This window comes from Typopeltis vanoorti, chromosome 20 (assembly GCF_054136105.1).
Source record: "Typopeltis vanoorti isolate ZY-2024b chromosome 20, IOZ_Tvanoo_1.0, whole genome shotgun sequence".
In the NCBI taxonomy this organism is placed as follows: domain Eukaryota; kingdom Metazoa; phylum Arthropoda; class Arachnida; order Uropygi; family Thelyphonidae; genus Typopeltis; species Typopeltis vanoorti.
The window spans coordinates 76277063-76302134 of NC_143568.1; the positions used below are offsets into that span (position 1 = coordinate 76277063).

At 36.1% G+C, this 25072-nt stretch overlaps 1 protein-coding gene across 1 annotated transcript in view; it reads right to left on the reverse strand.

Moving 5' to 3' along the window:
• Positions 1 to 25072, reverse strand: part of LOC150095577 (uncharacterized) — a 146994-nt gene that overhangs the window by 86725 nt on the left and 35197 nt on the right. Inside the window, exons 3-4 of the mRNA XM_090410328.1 lie at positions 24364 to 24841; positions 23417 to 23505 (exon numbers count right to left, since the gene is read on the reverse strand). Of these exons, the coding sequence (XP_090266454.1) occupies positions 23417 to 23505; positions 24364 to 24841 (567 nt within the window). The remainder of the gene's footprint in view (positions 1 to 23416; positions 23506 to 24363; positions 24842 to 25072) is intronic.

Consider the following 25072-nt stretch of genomic DNA (forward strand, 5'->3'; position numbering starts at 1 on the left):
AAATACAGAAACTATAAAAGTTTCATATGAAATTTGACCAGAGAGCTTACGGGAATACATTTGCTGGAATTTACAAATTGCCCTAGCTGGACCTAATAGATGATGATGACCGCCATCAAGCGTCCATATGTTCGCCTCCTGTTGGTCCATTTTGATAAGGTTTCACTGCCCTGACAGCTGTTTCAAACTTATTGGTTCATCCTCAGAGACTGCTGTTTAAGTAAAGGCCTCTAAAAATTAGGCAATCCCTGGATCACTCCCTACAAGTGACCGAAAGATCATCCAACTTGGCATTGGTTCCACTCAGTGACAGGCTCACCCTACCACTGAGCAGAACCGCTCATATTCCAGGGAAAGCATCCACAGATAAAGTCCTCCATGGGCCACGCCGGAAAACACTCTCCCCAGAGGCTCAAAACGCACTCTCTCAATGCACCTCCTCCAAATCTTAAGCCCCTCCCTCCCTCAGCGGGGGCCAGACTTGAAAGAAATCTTAAGAGAGCAAAAACTCTCTTGCAATACTAAAGAACTTGAAACGTCAGAGAGTGTATTTTCCATAAGTGAACTCTCGGTTGGTGCATGAAAGTATTTACTAAAAGAGCCAAAAGACTTCACTTCAGAGATGAAAAATTTATAAAAATTAAGTGGATATTAAATCCAACATTATTTCAAAGCCGAATGCAGAAACTATAAAAGTTTTGTATGAAATTTGACCAGAGAGCTTACGGGAATACATTCACTGGTGTTTATGAGTTGCCCTAGCTGGACTTAATAGGTGATGACCACTATCAGGCGTCCATATATTCACAAAATGGACCAATAGGAGGTGAATATATGGATGCTTGATAGCAGTCATCGTCACCTATTAGGTCTGGCTAGGGCAACTCGTAAATGCCAGCAAATGTATTCCTGTAAGCTCTCTGGTCAAATTTCATATGAAACGTTTATAGTTTCTGTATTTGGCTTTGAAATAATGTTGGATTTAATATCCACATAATTTTATAAATTTTGCATCGTCAAAGTGAAGCCTTTTGGCTCTTTATTTTAGTAAATACTTTCACGCACCGACCGAGAGTTCACTTACGGAAAACACATCTCACTGACGTTTCAAGCTCCTTAGTATTGCAAGAGAGTTTTGCTCTCTTTAATGTTTCTGCCTGGTCTCTGAGGATGAACCAATAAGTTTGAAACAGCTGTTAGGCCAGTGAAACCTTATCAAAATGGACCAACAGGAGGCGAACATACGGACGCTTGATAGCGGTCGTCGTCATCTATTAGGTCTGGCTAGGGCAACTCGTAAATGCCAGCGAATGTATTCCTGTAAGCTCTCTGGTCAAATTTCATACAAAATTTGGATTTAATATCCACTTAATTTTTATAAATACATAGAGTATGGTTTCTGTATGCTAGCATATAAGTCAGCAGATGTCCTAATAGAGTACAGAGAAATATTTGAGAGAGTGCAAAGCCATGTGTAAAAGTAGATAAACAAAAGTCACTGAAAACACTGGTAAAAATATAGAATTACATTGAAACTTAATCATGTGGTACATTCGTTGTAGCCTGCACACCCCGTGAGGGTAATATCGTGAAATTGATTATGATATTTTTTATTTCAATTTATAATACTGCTCATCTTTTTTGCAAAATAATTCTTAAAATAATTTATTTTTGTTGAAATCCATTCTCACAAAATGAGGAACATACAGGAATTTCATCCTTTTAAAAAACAATCTGTACAAAACAATCAAAATTCTTGGTTAATGTTTTCTGGCTGTACACCAACTTACAAAAATTTAATATGGAGAGCAGATGAGGATGGAAAATAAATAAACTAGTGGCATGAATAAGGAGGTAGCTTACCAACAAGTATCAGAAAGAAGAGTAGAGAGGTGCATAGCTAAACAGATGGAAGATAACCAACAAAATATCATGGAGCTCTATCCTAGCAGGAGTGGCATTTGTTTACAGATGATGAGAAGACAGGAAAGTGAAGTCTGAGAACTACACTGAAAAATTGTGAAAAAGGCAAACAAAAGGTAAAGAACAAGCAATGCTTAGAAGAAAAACTTTTTCAACATTGATGTGACGTCTTGAGAAGTACAGCAACCACTGCAGTAATACTTTCAATACGTATCATAGTAGCTTGGAAATGAATGAATACACGGTTTGAATATGTCTGAACTTATCTTACCTCAAGGAATACTGTAACACAAAACTTAGCCTGTTAGAGTTCTTGCTTGCACTAAAAATGTCTGGATCTTTCATTTCTTTAATTAATTTATTGCAATTATCATATTTAAAGCTGAGAAGCTGTAAAACACTACTTTTATTACAAGTGGTTCATTTCCAAGTGCCAACCAGTAAGTACTGTATACTTTCATTACTTTGGAGGTGAAATAGGGGAACAAGATAAAAAGTGAGTTCATTATTATTGCTAGACATAATTCACTCTTTAGGTCTTTCAACATCAGCTCCACCATCACAGCAAGATACTACAGTATTGATGATGATGAAGAACCATCTACTTCTGGTGTGAAAAGGAAGTAGTGATGATGACCATCATCAAATGAAAGCATTTATGAAACTGTCAACAAACCCCATCTAAGTGAAGAGAAGAAACTGAACAATCATGTTAGAGATATCAATTTAACTAAACAATAATCTGAACTGTTTGAATCTCATTTTCAACAACAGAAATTATTAATTCCTAGAACACAGAGTTCTATATTCAGAAACAGAAACCAATTACCAGATTTAGATTTTATGACAAAAAATGGAATTTGTTACTCTCATGATGTGAATAGCAGCAAGAAATTTATAGAAATGAATTAATTAAGTTGATCTACCAAAGATTGTTGCTTGTTTGCAGACTCTTCCAAACAAGCTTATAAGTTCTGTTCATTACCAGTGGCAAAAAGCTTTCTGTACTATATGAAATTAGTATGAAGACGACATATGTACAAGCTGATGAAAGTCATAATACACTGAGAAAATGTTTCAGCAGCCAAACTTAAGGAAGGCATTATTTGTTGGACTTCAAATTAGGTAAGTATTAAAAGATAAAGAGTTCAAAAGGATCTCATCAAAATACAACTAAAAACCTGAACATTACTTAGAGATACTGCTGAAGGTTTTTGCCTGGGCAACAAGAAATCCCAAAATTTTAAAACTAGTTGATTAGCTCATAAAAATGCAGCACAAAATAGGAAGGCAAGGAAGATTCACTGAAGATTCACTTTTTCATTCTCATTCCAGAAAAACCTTTAACACAATGTGTGGCATGCAGGGTGAATGTTCTACAGGACATCATGGTAATAGAGCCAGGAGAATGCTACTATGATAGGGATTACTTTGAGAGGTAATTGTTTTTTTTTTTTTCAAAGGGAGAGACATGCACACAAGACCTTACATGAACAAAGTACTTATAAACACTTTTAAATCTGTGTGTATAGCTTTAACATTTTTTCTTTCTTTCTTAATATGTATAACGTACTGGGATTTTGGTGGTTTATGGTTATTTTACAAACTAAGTGCTTTTTCTAATTATGTATCTCACATCTGTGAATTGTTGCAAACTTATAGCACATAAGTACTATGATAGGTTAAGGATTTATTTAGCCTTTATTTTATTTATTTATTTATTTTATGTCTAATAACGCTTCTGTAAAGATCAAACATGGTACATTTAAAGCCTCTTCAGTTTTCTGATATGCAGGGAAGTGGTTTCACACAAGGCAATGAAATTCAACTCTCACCTAAAAACAATTACATTCATCCATGTCCACATATGCATCCTATTGGCTGAAAAGAAGACATGTTATTCAGCCAACTATGAAGGTAAATATTATTTTGTTAATAATATTGACAAAACTGATGTTGGTGAAAGTGACCATGAGGCACTTGGGTAATGGTCAGCCATATGAGGGCGTCTGTGAGGGAATGATATATATGCAATTACAAGGTCACTGATTATGGAGAGGTCAGGAGGCATCTCAGAGCAACAGCATGGAATGAGGAGTTAAGTGGAAAGAAAATCTTAATAGTGCTGAACACTGGTCAAGAACTATTTAACAGCATTAATGTCTAAATGTATTCCAAAAGTCAATAGATAAATTGTGAGATTAGACATTTGACAGTAGCTGGTGACAGTCATCATATGGTACTAACTTGGGAAGTGACTAAGTTTATGAATATTCTGTTCAGAAAAAGTTAAATGATGAACTAAAAAGCAGGAAATTATGACCAACTGAGGAGTATACTGAGTTCAGCGGAATGGTATCTGTTGCTGGATGGGAAGAATGGAAAGAATACTGACAGTATTCTTCAGGGAAGCATTTAAAAAAATACTTAAATGATGCAATATCAGAATGTGTCCCAAGAGTTCGAATAAATAGGGTAGGAGTTAAATGGATGTGTAATTTTAATAAGCAAGAGATTTGTAAGAAATGCATGATGTGGAAGAAATACCATGTGCATAAGGATGATGTCTGTTGTGAAAATTATAAGCAGCAGGCCAGAAGAGTCGCAACTGTCATATAGAAAGCTAAGTCTGAGTATGAAAAGAAACTGGCTCTGCAAGGAAAAGAAAGAATGAATATGAAAGAATAACCCTTCTGAATGCAGATGGTGTGAGGGTGAAAGATGCAGAAGAGGTTGTCCAAGTGAGTGCCCATTTTGCTAAAAGCTATCAACCTGGTGTATGCAGCATTGAGCTCACTGCTACCTCTTCACTGGATGAAGAAACTTAGGTGTGTGAAGAGCAGGTATTAGAGATGTTGCACAAACTGAATAACAATTCATCAATAGGGACTGATGGGATATCAGCACGGGTGCAAAAAGAGGGCTCAGCAGAACTGGCTATTCCTTTTACCAGGCTATATAATTTGAATCTCAAAACAGGGAATATTCCACAGGAATGGAAAGAATGTATGGTAATCCCATTGCACAAGGATAGCAGAAAGATGGATGTATCCAACTATCAACCAATCAGTATCTCAGGAGTAGTGGTGAAGATTTTGGAAAACTGGTTAGGGCTCGCATTCAAAAATGAGTTGACAGTGAATCTCTACTTTGCAATGAACAGCATAGGTTTACTAAGGGAAGGTCACTGATCACATTCTATAATAATGTTTCCACTGAATTATACAAGAGGAATTGATACACCATGATACTTTTGGATTTTGCTAAGGATTTTGACAGAATTCAGCATGATAGATTGGTGCATAAATTGGAGAAAATGGGTTTGGGTTATACAATATTAGCAAGAGGATGGCTGACTGACAGATATCAAAAAGTGATATACGGGGAATCTGAGTCTGCAAGGTATATCTGCACCACCATCTCTTTACATGACGTATGGAGCACAGACAGCTACAAGGACTTAAAACAGCTTCGGTTTATGCAGAAGGATATAAATGTTCTTTCCTTGAGTGCCCTACAAGGCACACTGGTGGCATGGAGTTGCCACTAGAGAATGAGTACAATCATAACTAGAACAGGCATAGGGTAAAACACTTGTAAAGGCGTAGGCCTATATCAAGTTTGGACGAGATGTCTGGACGTAATGTAAAGGTAGTACTGCCCATAACCAGTACAAAGATTAATAATAACAAGTGGTGTACCACAAGGATCAGTGCTTGGTCCACTGTTACTGAATCTGTACATTAATGATATTGGGAAGGATTTGACAAGCGACATACAATTATTTGCTGACGATGCAAAGATAGGGAGGGTAATCAGGAATGCTGCTGATATGCAGTCTTTGCAGAATGATTTGAATAGGCTGGAATTGTGGGCATGGGGTAATGGGTGTCAGTTCAATGTGAGTAAATGTGAAGTCATTCACTTCAGTATGATTAGATATCCAATGTCATATTATATTGGTGGGATTAGGCTAGAAGAAACTGATAAGGCTAGGGATCTTGGAGTTTTAGTAGATAGGATGTTGAAGTTCAGGGACCATGTAGCAAAGATTGCAACAGTGATTCTGATACAGTGGAGAGAGTGTAAAGGAGAGTGTTAAAAATGATATCATGATTGTGGAATGCTGATTATGAAGACACACTGAGAATTTGTAGACTGCAGACACTAGCAAACAGGAGAAAGAGGGGTAATATGATTGAGACTTATAAACTTCTGAAAGGGTCATACAAGATTTCAATTCATGGAATTTTTCATTTTATGGAGGGTGGGGAAAGGACAAGAGGGCATCCTTGGAAGCTGAGAATGAATGCCACTAATGTGGTGGTGAGAGCTAGATTTTTCTCTCATAGGGTGGTGCGTGATTGGAATAGATTGCCATTGGATGTTGTGTGTGCAGGTAGTGTGAATGAATTTGAGAATAAGTGTTATTGCTGGTGTGTGTAGTATGTGGCCTCACTTGATAAGTCCCTGACTCCATGGAGGTCTCTCTTAGTAAGAAATACAAAAAAAAATATACTTAAAAATTCCTTAGCCCACCCATGGTTCTAATGTAGTATAGGTTTACAACCTTTATTAAGTGGTTGTCACATAAAATAAAAAAAAATGTAATCCAGAAGAAGACGACATTAGGGTGGCAGTAATCAGTTACATGAGAAGAAGAACAACTTGAGAAGATGACTGTCAGTAAGGAAAACAAAAGTGCAATATAAGTAAGTTAAGCCAATTTAATAAAGAAAATTCTCCAAGAGTTTTTTAGATATGTGTTCAGTTTTCTGGTCTGCTTATCTGAATGGATAGTAAATTTGTTCTCTAACGAAAATACTATAGTTCCAAATCATGTCAACAACACATCTGAATATCACTTAAAGAAATCACCATGTTTATGAATGTCTTCAGGTGCATATGAATTTCATCATCCAATATGAGACTGTCACCACCTTATTGAAGGGCCTGAGTGGCTTGAAAAAGTTCATGTTTAGTCTCTAGAACAGGGTTTCTAGATTATCTAATCCCTAGCTCACCTGCTGTATTAATATATTTGGGTTTACAACTATCTCTATTCTCAACCACTCAAATTCAAGTATTCAATCCAAAAGAATTACATCAGGTAATTATTTTGATCTATATTAAATTGAAGTTATTACTCTAAGATGGTAGCTGTGTCTATAATTTTATTATAAAGAATATTCTAAGGGTTGATATATCTAGGATTTATAAAGTGTTAGGAGTTGAGTAGAAGAGAAGTAATGTTTAGTACAAAAAAGAATAGCAATCTTTTTGAAAACTGAGGAGACTATGGATAAAAGATGTCTCATCTCATCTTCCCTTTACCCTCTTTTACCTTGCGGTGTCGAGGGAGTCCACACAGTTAGCCTAGTGGCTGCGCACTTTGCAACCATATGCCTGGGAAAGGAGCATCCTACGTTTGATTCCCGTTGGTGACGTGAGGAGCTGAAAGATCTTCCTCAGCCATAGCCAAGATAGCCGGTCTTGGGCGTCGACAGTTGGGTTTTTTCCCCAGTTTATCCTGGGGTTTTTAATTCCTCAAAGCAGGCAAACCGGCCTTGAGTACTCAACACTACAGGACATAGGATACGTTGGGGCATAGGGCTGACCACCTTATCCTGTGAACGGACAAAAGATGTGATCATGCAAAATAGGCTAGATGCAAAAGACATAATCCAAGAGAAAACTTATAATGAATGGAATGTTATCAAAAATGAAGGAGACAGAGAAAAGGCCTTTCTTCTGGGAAATAAAGCAGGATTGTTTTGGAAGCATTAAAATTCCCTAGATAACCATTACTCCACTTTAGACTAGAAGAAGATTGATATTTAAAGAACTGGCAATAGAAGATGTAGGACCTTGAGTCATCTGAATACTACATTCAGTGAATGACAAAGAAGAAAGGAGTGTACTGTCATCAGCAAAGGAGTATTCTGGCATTTATGGTAAAATCAGATCAGAGGGAACCATCCACTATAACACACGGTGATATGTCATCAAATCTTATTGTCTTATTGACATCAAGGTTATTTATTTCCTCAAATATCTCCTGCTCACTCACAATTAAGCCATTCTCTCCTATGTCCTCTACACTTAAGTTCCTCATGATTTCATCCTGATCAGGATGAAACACCCATATAAATGATCACTGATCTAATGATAACTATTGTTAACCTGCTTACCAGAATTCCAGATAATCCTCATCATTCTCTCCACACCCTGGACCTTTTCTTAATCAGCTCTCCCTAAACTAAAATAAACCACTGACATTAAGGGAATGTTTCAGGGAAACTGGCAGTAGCATTGGAATGCATATTTAATGAGTCTTACAACAGCACAGGTTCCAAGGGAATAGAAAGAAGGTAAACCTGTTCCACTCCATAAAGGTAATGATAAGGCTGTCACTACAAATTATAGGCCAATCTGTATATCTGGACTTGTGGTGAAGATACTGGAGAGATTGGTGAGAAGTATAATACAGAAATGGGTTGATAACAGCAATATTCTCTACGGTTATCAGCATGGGTTTGTTAAAGGGAGATCATGCTTTGCTAACTTACTTATGTACTATAACAAGTTGACAAATACCTTTGACAGGAGAGATGCATATACAGTGGTGTACTTGGATTTTGCAAAAGCTTTTGATAGACTGCCACATGACAAGCTGTTAAATAAACTGAAACAGATGGGATTGGATAACAGACTTCTGAGTTGGATCAGTGATTGGCTGTCAGACAGGTATCAAAAAGTTGAATATGGGGATGCAGTATCCCGAAAGATGAAGGTCACTAGTGGTGTACCACAGGGGTCAGTTTTGGGACCATTGTTGTTCAATTTGTATGTTAATGGGTTTTGTATTTGTATTTTGTATTAATATTGAGATGGGTTAACTAGTGATATGCAGATGTTTGCAGATGATGTAGAATTGGGCAGAGTAATGCAGATGTTATGGCCTTACAGGAGGACTTGAATAGATTGCATGAATGGGATGTACAGAAATGAGAGATCTGGGAGTAATGATGGACAAGGACCTGAAATTTAGGGGCCACATTGTACAAGTTGTGAAGATGTCACATCGGATAATAGTAATGGTGTAGAAGACTCTCGCATGCAGAAATAAAGATGCTATATAATGTCAATGTATAAGGCCTTGATCAGGTTTCATATGGATTATTGTGCACAGATTTGGCACAATAATCCACAATAATCCAAATTTGTGCCGGGTTTTCATGGTGACGAGGATATGTTGGAAAGGGTCCAGAGAAGATTTACAAAGGTGGTTAGTGGTCTTTGATGTTTAGTACAAGAACAGACTGAAGGTTGGATGAGCATTGTGTACAGTAGTATGTACCTCTCGTGATAAGTCTCTGACTCCATGGAGGTCAGATGTTGATAATATTAATAATTACTGACAACAAATAATTCAACTCATCTTTCAGTTTTTCCTATGAAGTTAGAGAAGGAGAGTCAGTAAAAATTGTGGATGATGATGATATCTCCAAAGAAGATCATATCAACTTTAGGTGATTAGACTCTTCATTATGAACATTATAATTAAATCAAGACACTGATTAGGAGAACAGTAAAAGCAGCAAATGATGGCATTAAAATGAAGCCAAAGCAGGTCATATAAAGGAAATACCAGGTCTGATAACCTTTGGAATGTGGAAGAACATGACTGGGATATCAGATCTGTGAAGAAGTGCATGTTCGTCCTCTTGAAGAAGATATCATGAATAATGTATTGCGGAAAGTTAAGGTGACCTGTATTCTTAGGGAGGATTCCTGTAGAAGTTCAATGATGATTAACAGCTCAGTGCAGATTACAGATGCTTTTTGTTAAATGGAGTTTTTGCTGTTTTTTGGGTATATTTTTCTTTCTTTTTTTTTTTTTTTTGCAAATTTTTGTTGTATTTTGTGGAATATTTTTTAACTGGAGAAACATAATTTTTTAAGCTATCTCTCAAATTGATGAAGTATTAGGAAAACATAGAGCAGGAGCATGCAGTAGGGATGAAGGACTTGTGGACCAGACTCCCACACAAGGGGTGTCCATATCCCAATCTGAGTATGACCTCAACAATACCCCCCCCATGCAACTATATGTAAGCTCCCTTCAGGCACAATCTGCAGAGTAAACATCAGCAGGATTATTTACCAGCTGACTGGGAAATCTCCTGAAGTGTTACCAACAAATTTGGTTCTATATACTATCTAGTAGATGGCCTGCTTTACTACTGCACCTTTGATGAGGACCACAATCTACATGGAAGAAGGGGGGGGGGGAGACAGAATCCACAGATCCTTCTCCAGAAACAATAAATTCAATAGCAATTTCACATTGCTTCAACATGTGATGAAATTCATTTAAAACCTTGAGTTCTAGTTGATATTTCTTCAAAACAATTACATCGGGTGTCACCGGTGAATAAGTTACTCTAAACTTGTGCTCCCACATTTTATTGTTATTATAAGTATTTTTCGCTCAAATTAACCAATAAAAAATCCTAACAGGGAGTACTAAGGAGCTGACTCCTGCACAACCTGTAAGTATTTATCCTTTCCTTTAGTGTTACATAGCAATCAGCATTCATTTCGTAATTATGGAGACTACAACCATGTTAGGCCATTTCTAACACAGTTGTAGTCTTCATAAGGGAAATTAAATTACCTTTGAACAACATGGGGGTTAGGAATGCCGACCCCCCCTATGCAGTTGAAAATCCATGTATAACTTTTGACTCCCCAAAACTAATAGCCTACTGTTGACTGGAAGCCTTACCAATAATAAACAGTCGATTAACACATATTTTGTATGTTATATGTATTATATACTTAATCTTACAATAAAGTAAGCTAGAGAAAAGAAAATGTTATTAAGAAAATCTTAAGGAAGAGATAATACATTTACAGTACTGTATTTATCGATACCATAAACTTATATCATCTGTTTACAAAGTGAACTGTAAACAGATGTTATTAAGAACATCATAGTATGTAGTACAAAGAAATTCATAGTATATATATGAATTTCTTTTTCGCATTATCTTTTCATTTTTGATGTCTAGTGTCAGTAATATATATAACATCTACATAGTTTTGTATCATATAAGACAATATTGATGTAAGTACTGACAGACAACAATATTGTCTTATATGATACAAAGCAGTGTAGATGTTATACATATTACTAACACTAGACATCCAAAATGAAAAGATAATGTGAAAAAGAAATTCATATTTATTTACAGGTATAATGATTCATGCATTGATAATGAAGAGGCAGCAGTATGATTGCTTTATGATAGCCAAGCCTATATGCTAATGAATGAATAGTTATAAAATTTTTATTTTATAATTAATTAATTAAATTTAACTAATTAACAACAGTTATTTTATGTAATTATGATTTAATACTGCATCTTTACATTTTTCTCAACTGCAAATGGCACCATGTATGGTCTGTAAGTGTTTTTGTGTGTATAAGTTTTGATAAATTGTAACTTTTTATAATAGATTTGTGCATATTTTAAATGGTAATAAATTATTAAATAGACTAGTATCTACATATATTTTATGCATTCGTGACATATCTAACTTTTTCTTAAATTTTTCAATATTTCTAAACTATGCGATTCATCTGCGAATTTTTTCAAATTGTCGTAAATCTCAAAAAAAGTTTCTAATAATTTATTGAAACAAATCTGCATGTAAGTGGGTCCGTGGAGTTCAAACCCATGTTGTTCAAGGTTCAACTGTAATTATTTCTAGCACAGCTGTAGTCTCCATAATTTACTGAAATTAACAGAAGTACTCATAGTGCATCAAGTCAGATATCTTTTCAATTAAAAATCAGGCAGATATCTGCTTCGTGCAAGTGCCCACAATGCCTACCATTCAAAGCAAAGACGGCAGCAACAAGGGCCAATAATGGAAGAGCACCCGGTATCTTGCCAGCGCTGTGCCACTGATCACTGATAAACCCAATGATAATATATATAAAGTGCCATAGCTGTAAAATTGACGTTACTGATAAAAAAAAAAAAGGTATATTGTGTGATTTTTGTTTCCACTGGCTACATGCCTCCTGAACAAAAAATACAGAAATCAGCACATGAACTACTTATCAACCTCAACCACCCCGTCTTCTGTTCTCTATGCCTCCCTTCTGTAAAGCAGCTTCTGAAATTAGATAAATTAGTCAAACACCTTGAACAGCACCTTAACACCATGAATAAAAATTTCTTCTCCAAAATCCGAATGCTGGAAGCTAAGCTTGGACTACTCGATGATCAGTGCAGCCCTGCCCGACAATGCTAAATGAACTCTGAGCCCTAATCACATCAACAGTACACAACTTGATCAGAGCCAAAAACAAAAAATTCAATGCCATTATTCTGAACTTCCCAATGGAAACTGGTGAATTACTAAAAGATGGCATCAGCAATTAGCAGGAGAATGCAATTTTGATTCTAGAAATATCGTCAGGTACCATTGTTAAGGGCTCACAAATAAAAGAAAATAAAACAAACTTTTATGCTTCGTGAAAGTGACTTGCAATACACTGAGAAGCACACATCTAAATTAATAACAGCGATCAATAACAAGTTCAAAGGCACCTGCACCCAATTGCACATATGAGCTTGACCTGACCTAACTTTTACCCAGAGAGAACAAATATGTCAACTTCGAAAACAACTTAAGAAAAAAATGCCAAAATGGAGACAACAGTTGGGTCATTGACTATAAACAAATAAAATTGGTGCAGAAATCAAGTGACACTACTAGTAGCCACTGTGGAGACCAGTATGTAAGCACTGCATGGGAAATGTGCAAGCCTCTTGCAGTCAAATATATGCCCCACAGAGCCTTGCATATCCACTTCACCAACATCAGTGGCCTCAACTCAAACCTTAATAGTGTCCACTATCATCGCCAGTCTACCAAATCCCACCTACTCTTCTTGGCAGAAACACAAATTTCACCTCCCTCCCCCAGGCCTATTCATCTCAGTTTTCCAAACTATATACTCTTAAATTCCTTTCAACTCAAAGGTGGTGTCTGTGCATATATCCGCTCTGACATACCTTGCTAGGAAGAGACCCAACCTAGAATCGCCCAATTTTAACCTTCTTTGGTTGAAAATCTCTCTTTTCCACTCAGTCAAATTCATTTGCCATCTCCATTGCTGCTCTAATGCCACCAACCACTCCGAGCTCTTTAATTTCTTCTCTTTAAACATTGATTTTTTCTGGTTCCCACTTTCCTAACAGTGAAATCATTCTCCTAGATTTTTCATGTCTAGCAGGAAGAGATGCTGAAATATTTGCCATCACCAACAACTTTATACAAATTGTTCACATGCCAACCAGAATACCAGATAACTCTAACCACTTCCCATACATAATAGATCTCCTCCTCCTCACCAGTGACCCTTCCAAATACACAGTGAATGTAGTGCCCCCCCCCCTAGGTAATTCTGTCCACAATGTAGTGCTTGTCTCCTCCCACATGTAACAATGCCTACACAGCCACTCCATACAAGAGTGGTTTGGTATAATAAGAGGACCAAGTGGGGCTGCCTCTGTGACTTATATGCCTCATTCCCATGGTTAGACTATTGTTTCCGGCTTTCCAACCCAAACGTATGCACTGAATACATCACCAAAAAGATATGGAAACCTACATTCCATAATTAGCCCTGTTTCTCCAAAAGATGTGCCGAGTCTGTACAAATAAAAAATCAAGCATACCATAACTGGCTCACATCAAGAATTCCATCCTCCTTTAGTGCTTATACTCAAGTCCGAAACAGTAGCAAAAAAACTATCAATGCTTCCAAAACAGAGCTTGAAAGAGAAAAAAGCAAACTTGAGGCCAGTTCAAATGGCAGCTGGGTCTTTTGGTATGCCAAAGCAATTGGTTGTAATATTTGCCCAACACTATTCCCACCCTTATCATACCCAGAACATCATCATCACCCACAGAGAAAGACAATCTCTTGGCTTCACACTTTGCCTCCAATGCACGCATAACTGACAATGGTAAATGATCCCCAACCATTCCAGATGTCCAATAAACAATGCCCCCTATATCCTTTCACCAGAAAGAGATCAGTCTATCCCACAGCTTGGAAATTGGATTATGTTCAACCCATTCCTAAGAATGGTGACAATCACTGCCATCAAACTAATGTCCTATCTCACTCACCTCAGTCCTGTCTAAAATAATGGAGAGGACCATAAATTCTGAAGGAAAACACTACCTCGAAGGCACCCAGCTAATAAACAACTACCAATATGTATTCTGTTGCTGCTGATCAACAGGAGATCTACTCACATATATCACCTATCTCTGGACAAATGAATGCCATGAAGAAGTTTGGTGAATCTCAAGTGGTTGCACTTGATATCTCTAAAACTTTTGACTGGGTCTAGCACCAAGGCTTACTATACAAACTCCCATCATTTAGTCTGTCTCAGGACTTCTGCAGTTGTATTGCCAGCTTTCTGTCTGGATGCACATTATGTGTGATGGGGATGGTTCCTTATTCTCTCACCATTCAACTAATGCCAGGGTTCCACAAAGTTCTTTTCTCTCACCAACTCTCTTCCTTCTATATATCAATGACCTGCTTCAGTTAACCTCCAACCCAATATACAGTTTTGCAGATGACAGCACACTGCACTCCTCCCTTTCATTTGATAAATCTTACTCTACACAAATCACCACAACCTACAGAACATTAATCACCACTGCCCTCAAAATTCTGATCCATCCCCAATGGGGTTCAGATAACCTCGTCAATTTCAATGCTAGAAAAACCCTTATTCTGCCTTATTTTATTATTATTATTATGCGACACCTCCAGGGAGTCAAAAGACTCATCAAGGGAGGACACCTACTCTACAACTCTCTGTCTCCACCACTCAATCCACCAACCACAACGAACCGCAACTATACAATGTCATTTACTGCCCACGACCACCACCACTAGTATTTTCACAGACAATCACAAACATCCATGCCCATGGCAGGATTCGAACCTGCAGTCTTTTGGCTGGAGAGCAGATGTGCTAACCACTCAGACAACCAGGCCAGTCTCACAAAAAATGAACCATTTTCTCCCAGTATTACCTTTGACAACACTTAAATTTCCCGTCAAGATGAGATTTCTCTTCTTGGAATCACCCTGAAATAAAAACATCACAAACAGGACTGTAATTACACTTTTCCCAAGGCACACTCTATGAATAAATACAAAATGAATAAAAACAATCAATATACACAAACAACTTTTATTACATTTATTAAAAACACTTATGCTAAGTAAAGACAATACATACATATTAAACACAAATGTTAAACTAGTGCTAAGTAAAGACACTACAAATCTTTTTTCCTGGACTTCTCTTTTGCAAATGTATCAATAATATCATTATAATTCAAATTATTCACACCATCATTTTCAATAAATAACAGTGATAAATCTGACATAAATTATACTTAATAAATTTGACATTTTATCCCGATGTAAAGAGTTTCATAAATAATTTTTCACTCTTTTAAGAACAGAAAATTAATGTTACCTGTTTGTGGCATGACCCCGAGCCAAAGCCTCATGCTCCTGTGCACAAGTACAGCCCTGATCACAACCACTGCCTCCTCAGCTTCTAAAAAACTAGGGTTTCTTTTTTGCTCAAGATACTACTTCACCTCCAAACAGCTGTTAATCTTATACGTATCACGAATCTTTCCAGCTATTGAATACTGCTCTCACATTTGGAGTGGCACCCCTAAGAGCTCAAAATGCTTGGCTCAATTTCAGAGGAGGGCAATTAAATTGATGGTTATTACCAGCTCACTTCTCCCACTTTCACACAGGTGTTTGGTTTCTGCAACATATGTATTCTATAAATATTTCCATGCCAAATGTTCTTATGAAATAGCATCAATAATTCCCCCCCACACACACACAGTACTAAGTCCACTGGAATATGTGGCTACCATCAATCATCCCTTCAAAGTACACCTTGAAACCTACAGAACAAGTTTCTTTTTCTCCTCCTCTTCCATCTCTGCTACTGCTGTATTGTGAAACAGTCTTAACCCTTATGTTTTCCAAAGAATACAATATATAGGCTTTTAAATCAAATGCAAGTAAGTTTCTCCTTTCCCAACCCATCACCCAATACATGGTATTAATGTACTATAGGTTGATTAACCAACATCATGTGTATTGAGCTCAACATAAAAAAAAAAAAATCTATTAACTCCAGACATTTATAACATCTTTATCTTCAATTTTTATATCATGTTTCTCAGATAGCATTTTATAGCATCTTTTATAGCATTTTTTCTTGCATTTTTAAGCTTTCAATATTTCAATATTATCTTTTCATTTAATCATTTCAATATTATCCAAGTTGGCCGAGAGGATGCTATGGCCAAAAAGCTGCGAGTTCGAATCCAACTGCAGGCATGGATGTTTGATTGTCTGTGAAAATACTAGTAGTGGTGGTGGCCAGTAGATTGCGTTGTGTAGATGATGATGGTAGTTGCAGTTCACTGTAGTTGGCGGATTGAGTGGTGGAGTGGGTGCCCACCATCAATGAGTACTTGGACTCCTTCGAAGTTTCACATAATCATCATCAAATTCCTGACATGTACACTCAAGGGGTGTATAGGATATGATAGTACTACATGTAAAAAACTTATATCATTACTAACTTCCAATTTACAATTTTAATCCAAAGCAATATTACCTATCAAGACTCCAACATTATTAGATCTTATATTTCTGTCTTCTAAGGCAATTTTTACTGTATCAATCCACCAATATCTTAGTCTTCCTCTAGGTGTTTTTCCTGTGAATCTAGCAGAGAATGCTTGTTTTACAAATCTTTCCTCTCCCATTTTGTTTAAGTGATCATACCACCTGAGTTTAGCTCTGCTAACACATTCCTGGATGCTAACAATGCCAAGTTCTTTCCTAATATATCCTTCTTTTTAATATGATATTGCCATTGATGCTATCTGTTCACTCCCCTAATCTTTCTCATGACTCTCATATCTGCAGTCTCTTGTCTTTGGTCAAGTGTTTTATTTCAAACCCAGCTCTTAGATAAAATATAAGATAAGATAATTTGTTTGTATGTTTGCACTGAATGATGATCTACATCAGCCACTTCAAAACCTCACAGTAAAACTTGCTGTTGATAGTTTGACCATGGGGGAAGGAATTCCTTATGGACAATGCCTTGAATGTCAAAAAATAAATAAATAAATAAATAAAAAAACAATGAAGATTGACTTGACATTGCTGTGAGCTCGACATGCTTTTTTTTTGGCTGCGGTGAATTTGGAAAGTTCCACTGCAATGACTTCTGCTTTGTCTCAATTGCTACAGCAGTTTTTTTTTTTTGTGGAGCAAAATTTGAAGCAGGTTCTTTGCTCCTTAAAATCCACCATTTCAGTTGGAGAAGTAAGTCACTGCACCACTGAAACATGACATTACAAAAACGCATATAATCCAAGAATGCAACCTCTCAGCTTGCCAGTGATGGCATACTGATTCACTGAAGGTACTACTGCTCATCCCTTATAGTGGAAGAAGACTGTACTATAAACAGTCTTAACTGCTATTCAAATTTCCAGAATTTTTGGGTAGCACTCATAACTAGATCTGCACACAGTAGATCTAGTTATGACAACTCTGATCAGGCCACAGTAGTCCATTTGGGGCCTGATCACAGTTGTAAACAAGGAAACCATAACCTTTCTGCTTATATGTGTCAAGGTCCTCCACATCATTGCCATAATCATTATGACATCCTCACAATTTCAGCAATGTGATGCCCAGACTTCAAGTTTGTCTAGAACTGCTTACAGATCTCTCTCGTATCTTCCACCTTCTTCAAAACTGCCCCATTAATTGTATACTCTACATCCTATCATTGCCAACCAAATTTCAAAACCTTACCATTTGAAGCTCCACTCACTTTACCACTCATATAAAATCTATTTGTATTTTCGCGTAAGGCTTGAACATCTGTTCTACTTCTCACAGTTCTTCCCAACTTTGCATCATTTGCAAACAGCTATATACTGCCAGTTAAGCCTATCCCAGCATCGATAACCTAAAAGTTAAACAATAATAGTCTCAAGTTGGAACTCTGTTGCAAAATCCACCACATATAACAAAAATCCACTGATATTCATCTGACAGCAAATTACCCATCCAACTCACTAATATCGTATCCAATTCCATCTGTTCCAATTTAGTTAGCAGCTTGTTGTGTGACAATCTATAAAAGCCTTCAAAAACTAAAGTGTGCCACTGTACAACATCTCTCTATCCAATGAATTTTCATCTTGTTGTAGTACATTAGCAGATTGTACATCACCTCCCTTTAACAAACCCATGCTGACCATCACAGAGAATGCTGCTTTTATCAAACCAATTCTGACTCACCACCCTCTTCAACAACTTAACAACAATCCCTTACATACAGAATAACATATAATTTGAAGTAGTACAATTTTACTTTCTTTCTGCTTGTTTGGAACTTGGTCTGTTGTATGATACTTGGATACAGGTATATAAAGGGTGCTGTTAATTCCCTGGAGAATTCATTTAAGATATCCTCTAACTCCTCTTGTTCAATCTCTCCACAAACATATCTTCTACACTCCCCATGCATACATACATACATACATATAATATTCATGAAATGAATCATCTTTGAAACATCTATATCTCTCACCACATATAATTTTTGTGCTGTGCATCAATGTTGGAATAGGGTATTTTTAATGACTAGTCCATGTACTGAACAAAAATCTAGCAGGTACTTACCATTACTGTTAGCTACACCAACTCCAAATTTTGCCAAAACATTTCTACATATTCGATATTCATTTTCTACTCTGCTATTCCTTGTTCTTTATTCCACAACATTTCCTATTGTGCTGTTTAGATATGCATTTTCTTTGTATCAGCTGTCCTTTGGACTTGAAAAAATCCTCTACTTCTTTGTTAGTAGAACCTTCTGCGAGACCAAAGACATATGTCTCATTTTCCAATTTCCCATTTTGAAATGTGTTCATGTCACTCTACTTGAAATTACATGCCCAAGAAGTTCACCTTCATGTTTAGTGTTGAATACTATAGCTCCTTGTCCTGTCCTTTCCTTTCCTTGATCATTATTGTCCAAATGTAACATCTTATAATTATTACTTAGTAGTATCTCACCTTATTCTTCTTAGTTTTACTAACACCAGTTATATCATACTGATACGTCTCCAATTCTTCCACAAGTTCCATTTTGTTTCCAGTGATACTTTTCATGTTGAAGTATCTTCATCTTGCTGAGGAGCAATGAAAAGTCAGCCACTGGAAACAAAGGTTCCACTAGTTAAACAGTGAAATCCTGTTTAACCCAGCAACAATCCTAACCAGAATGATTTTTTTGTCACATTATACCAATATGTCTGTGGTTTAAGCCGATACAGAAGAGTACAATTTGTTTGGTTAAGTCCTGAAGTCCAGCCCATTCCCATTTGTTCAATATCCAAGCAAATATTAACAGGGTGCACCACAAGAAGCTGAAAATTTGGCATTAGGTCAGAAGCCCTTGCCAGTTTTCCATGTTCCTTACAGGTCATGTGGAGCACTCCTCTCAGTTATTTAGCTTACTCTTAAGTGATGCTGTCATTCACATAACATTAGTACATATATAAAACTACAAGGTAATCAAGACCATAGAGTCATTGTGTTATGTGTTTTGAATTTTAGGAAGTGTTTCTGCTACATTTCAAGGAGGGGGGGGGGGTGGAATTCACCTCTTTTATTTAAAATCTTATCAGGGAACACATAAAAAGACCTCTCATTTCTGCAGTTTTGTAATGTAATATTAATTATTATGCAGATTATTAAGAAAATATATGTATCAAAAGGCTTAAGTGTTGTTGATTATTCATATTAGTACTTCAAAGTATAAACAACACCAAAAGATGAAAAAATAAATCAGCTTATTGATCATACTAATATTTCACTGGTTTTTCTATCCAGCAATATCATCAAATCAAAAAATTATAACTGTGACATCACACTAAAACATTAGAGAAACAATTCAATATGTAACTGACATAGAATTAAATGTCCTAACAAGGCACTTCCATGGGCTAGTTAATTGTAAAGATAATTTGAAGTATGGTTATCTGTTCTCATAATGACTATCTCCCAGATCTTTGGCAAATTAAAGCAACCATACTTGATGAGGTTGTGGAGAAGTGCTTCATAGCAGATGCTGATTCTAAAAATAGTCTTTTGGACTTATAGCAACTTCTGTGTAAAACTGATGTCATCTTCCATTTAGTCCTATATGAAGGAGTATTATCCCAGAGCATGGGGGCTGTTAGTCCCAACTTGCCATAAAGATGATTGTAGATGTAATTTTTGTGTTCTTCAAGATGGATGCTAACTGATCTATCAGTCTGTCCAAAGTAGGCCAAACTGAAGGCACAAGGAACTTTATACACTCCAAGATGTACAAGAGGATGAAGTTGTTCCTTAGGGGAGAAGATGAAGGTAACTAACTGCATAAGTGGTTTAAAACTGGCATGGAGAATATTTGTAAAGAACTTTAGCTATCTTTTCTGATGCACCCTTAATATATGGGATTGGAATAATTTTGCTGTGATTCTGTGTGTTGGTTGCAGGAGGGATTAGGGATTCTTATGGAAAGAAAAATATATAAACAGCTGGATCAGACTGCCATGGGATTCCTCCCCCCCCTTTCTCCCCTACTTGCCAACTTCTACATGTAATATTTTGAAAATGAAGAACTCAACAGACTCTCAAACCAATGGTCTGGCTACACTATGCTGATGATGATGTGTTTGCCATTTGGCTTCATGGTCCAGACACATTGATTATATTTTTAGCACATCTCAACAGTCAATATCCAAAAATAAACTTCACTGTAGAAAAGGAGAACCTTTCTAGATACATTATGACAAGACTTCCTAATGGCTCATTATCCTTTTCCACTTACAGAAAACACACATACACACACACACACACATATACAGGAAAGTATAGTTCGCCCACCATTTCTAGATCCCTTGTTGGATTTGTGCCAAGAATAGTCGATTCATGCTGAAGGGGAGAAAGAAATGAAGGATGTACGAATTGGTCGCCAACATGCGAAATCACGTGCTTTCTTGTCTGTCGCTGTACTAGTACTAGCTTGATTTTTGTTGTTCTCTTTTTGCATTATTTTTTTATTATTAATTTGTATGATGGATCCAGTACAGTCAACAAGTTCTATTGTTACACGTTTCAGTAGCTCTTGCAAAAGAATATTGAATAATGTGCTGACATTCTGCGAAAAAGAATCGTCAGAAGGCCGTCTTCTTGTTCCCCTTTCTCAAGTCATAAAACATGCAAGTGCAATTGCGGGCGTATCGGGGTCGACTGTTAAAAGAATTCGTAGGGAATCAAAAGGTGAAGGTAAGCCAAAATTTAAATCTCCTAAAAAAAAAAAAAAAGCGCCAGAGTAAAACCATCGAAACCGTAGCTTTGAAGGATTTTGATGTAGACGTTATAAGAAGAGCTATTCACGAATTTTACGTATTCGAGAAAAGAGTGCCAAGTGTTCCGAAATTGATTCCTGTGCTTAAAGAAAAAATTAATTTTCCTTGAAAAAGAGAAACTTTAAGGAAAATACTTCATGAAATCGGATTTTGTTTTAAAAAGTCCCAGAATAAAAGGAAACTTATCATGGAGCGAAGTGACATTGTTTTATGTAGAACGTAGTATTTGCACGTATTAACACTCTACGTACATTTTTCCAACTGTTATACAAGCAAAATAGTTACACTTTAAAAACAACAATGTTCGTAAAAGAAAAGCTAAATTTTCCGACCTGTAATAATAAACAAACTCAGTTTGTTTATTATTACCTCCCAGAAGACAGACTGATTACCCTATTATTGGAATGGATTCTCCTTTTTCTGACATGCGCAGTAGTTTCGAGGGACCTCAAATCGGTGGGCGAACTATAATTAAATAAGCAATCACACCACACCCATCCCAACAGTACAGCACCCTCAAACCATTTACTCACAGAGCCAGGCTATTTGTTCAAATGACACAGCTCTTAAAAACTGAGTTCAGGGATCTTTGTAACATATTTTAGCCAGTGGCTATAGCCAATGTAATTGATAAAATAATTCATGTATTGCCCCCATCTCTTCTACAACTAGCACATTGATCACAGCAAAACTATTCCAATCCCATATATTGAGGGTACATTAGAAAAGATGGCTCAAGTTATCTACAAACATGATCTCCATGCCATTTAAACAATTCACGAAGCTAGCTACCTTCATCTGCTCTCCTAAAGAACAACTTCATCCTTTTGCATATCCTGGAAAGTATAAAGTTCCTTGTAGTTTGGCCTACTTTGGACAGACTGGTAGATCAGTTAACATTTGTCTTGAAAAAAACACAAAAATTACATCTATGATCATCTTTATGTCAATTCGGGAACTGCATACCATGCTCTGGATACTCCTACCCATAGGACTCAATGAAAGTAGGCATTGGTTTTACACAGAAGTTGCTACAGGTCTGAAAGACTATTTTTAGAATCAGCATCTGTTCTGAAGTACTCTCTCCAACCTTAACAAGGTTGGATGCATTAATTTGCCAAAGATCTGGGAGATACTCGTTATGAGAACAGTAGCCTGACTTCTCCAAATTGACTTTACATTTAACTATCTCATAAAGAGCACCTCATTAGGACATTTAGTTCTGTGTCAGTTACAAACTGAATTGTTTCTAATATTTTAGTGAAGTGCTTGTGACAATTATAATTTATGTTCTGATAATGCTGAGTCGAAAACCAAAGAAATATTAGTAAGTTTAAATTAATTTAATTTTTCATCTTTTGGTGTTTTTTATACCATGCAGCACTAATATGAATATTAAGAAAAGAGGAAGACATTCTTAACTTTTCTTGGGGATGTTCAACAATAATTGAACTTTATTAGATTTGTATTAATTCCTAGCTAATGCTCATTTAAATTAATTCTTATCCATACTCGTTTAAATTAACAACATGTAATGTACCACTTATTCATTACAAAATAAAAAATTTCCTTTGAATCAATTTAAAAAATCCCTATAATATCTTAGAAGTCTCCATCATATCTCCTCTTCTCTGCCTATCAACTAAACTTTGTAACTTTTAATCTATCCATAAACATGTCAGTAGCTTGGTCACTTATTTCTGGATTTTGCTGAATGGACCATGCAAGCATCTAAAATGGCATTTAAGAGAAATTTTGTGGAATCTATTACATATTACTCAGATATTACATAAACGTTTGTGTGTGTGTGTGTGTGTGTGTGTGTGTGTGTGTGTGTGAGAGAGAGAGAGAGAGTGAGTTAATGAAAGAGTAAATTACTACACACCTCATCAACAAAAAAATGTACTGCGCCTTGCTTAAACATCATATACGATTCTTCTACTGCACTGTCTGGATCATCAAATCTGGTTCCTGCTATATATGAAAGGAGGAATGATAAACTAGATTAATTTCTGTATTACAAGAGCAAAAAATTATAAAACTTCAGAACATTAGTCTTCTGGGTAAGCTTAAGCAAAATATGACTATTCAAGTCAAAAGGTTTCGTTCCACAGTTTATGTATATTAAAAAACTTATATTATAAGGATTGATTAACTTATAAGGATTGATAAAAATGCTCTTAAACAGTTTTTTAAGACAAGTTTGTGTGATGCCTGCTTTAGGATATAACAGAGATAGACAGTAATAAAAATGACAAACAGCACAAATTGACCAAAGAACACAAACACAGGATTAAGCACTTCTATTATTAACAAAAATCAACTTTATAAAAAGCCACATTTCTTGGCTGTAGTAGCAAGCTGCTGGGCCTAATACATAACAGAAAATGGAATGGGAATGGAAATATTATCTGTAGTAAATTAAACTTGCCAAGAAATTATATTCGTGTTCAATCCTTAATCCAAGTGTAAGCACAGTTTGCACGTGAAATATCTTCATGACTAGTCTACTTGTATATAGTTGTGAGGATATTTCACATGCAAACATTGTTTGCTTACACTTGGATAATGGATTCAATGAGAATATAACTTCTTGACACATTTAATTTAATTTGTAACCAATAGAAAAAAAACTTTCTACTTCCTATCTGTGGTCATCAGGATTTGAATGATGAAAAGGAGAGAGAGAGAGAGAGAGAAACAAAATGATAGTATAACCTGTATACTATGCTAATCAATTAATATTTATGTTATGTTTGCTAGTGAATATCAGTAAGAGTTTGTAAATAATAAAAGTTAAATAATAATGATATTTTTTTTATAACATCTTACCTTTAGAAAGCTCAGGAGCATGACTATCAGTTATGTTCTCAGGAGATGTAACAGCAAGAGAAGAATTTATTTTTTTTGCTTTCTTTTTGGTCATGCTAATGGTATTCTCACTCTTATCCAAATGTACTAACCCATGTGAAGATATAGAATTCTTAATTTCTGATATATCCTTAAACTTTCTATTACTCTGTTTGCCATCAACAATAGATTTTTTACCTGAAGAGTATTTAGCCATAACAGCATCTGCCTTTTGAAGCACTGCAGATGTTTTTGTGCTCATCAGTTGTTTCTGAATTTTCTGGGATCCCTTAATAAGATATAAAGGCACTATTGAAGGTTTTGCAAATTTGTCTTTGGCAATATTGTAATCAAGTGATAAAGATAAACTACTGCCACTAGCAATACTGGCTGCATCCTGCTGTCTAAGACTGGCACTCTCTGAAAGATTCAGCTTCTTGTTGAGATGACTTAGATATTCCTGCATTTAAAAAAAAAGTTTAATAAGTGAAAGAAAGTGAAGTAACAAAAATAAAAAAAAAATGCAAATACAAAAATAACAAAATAAAAGATGATTAGATTGCTTTAATTGCTCAGGATTAAACTACCAGCCCTCTTCCTGGTGGCCTGAAGTGGTACATCAGGGTTTTTTGGATTACATATGGATTATGCAGTGAATCAACCAAGATTTTTACCTTTATGTTCAATCCAC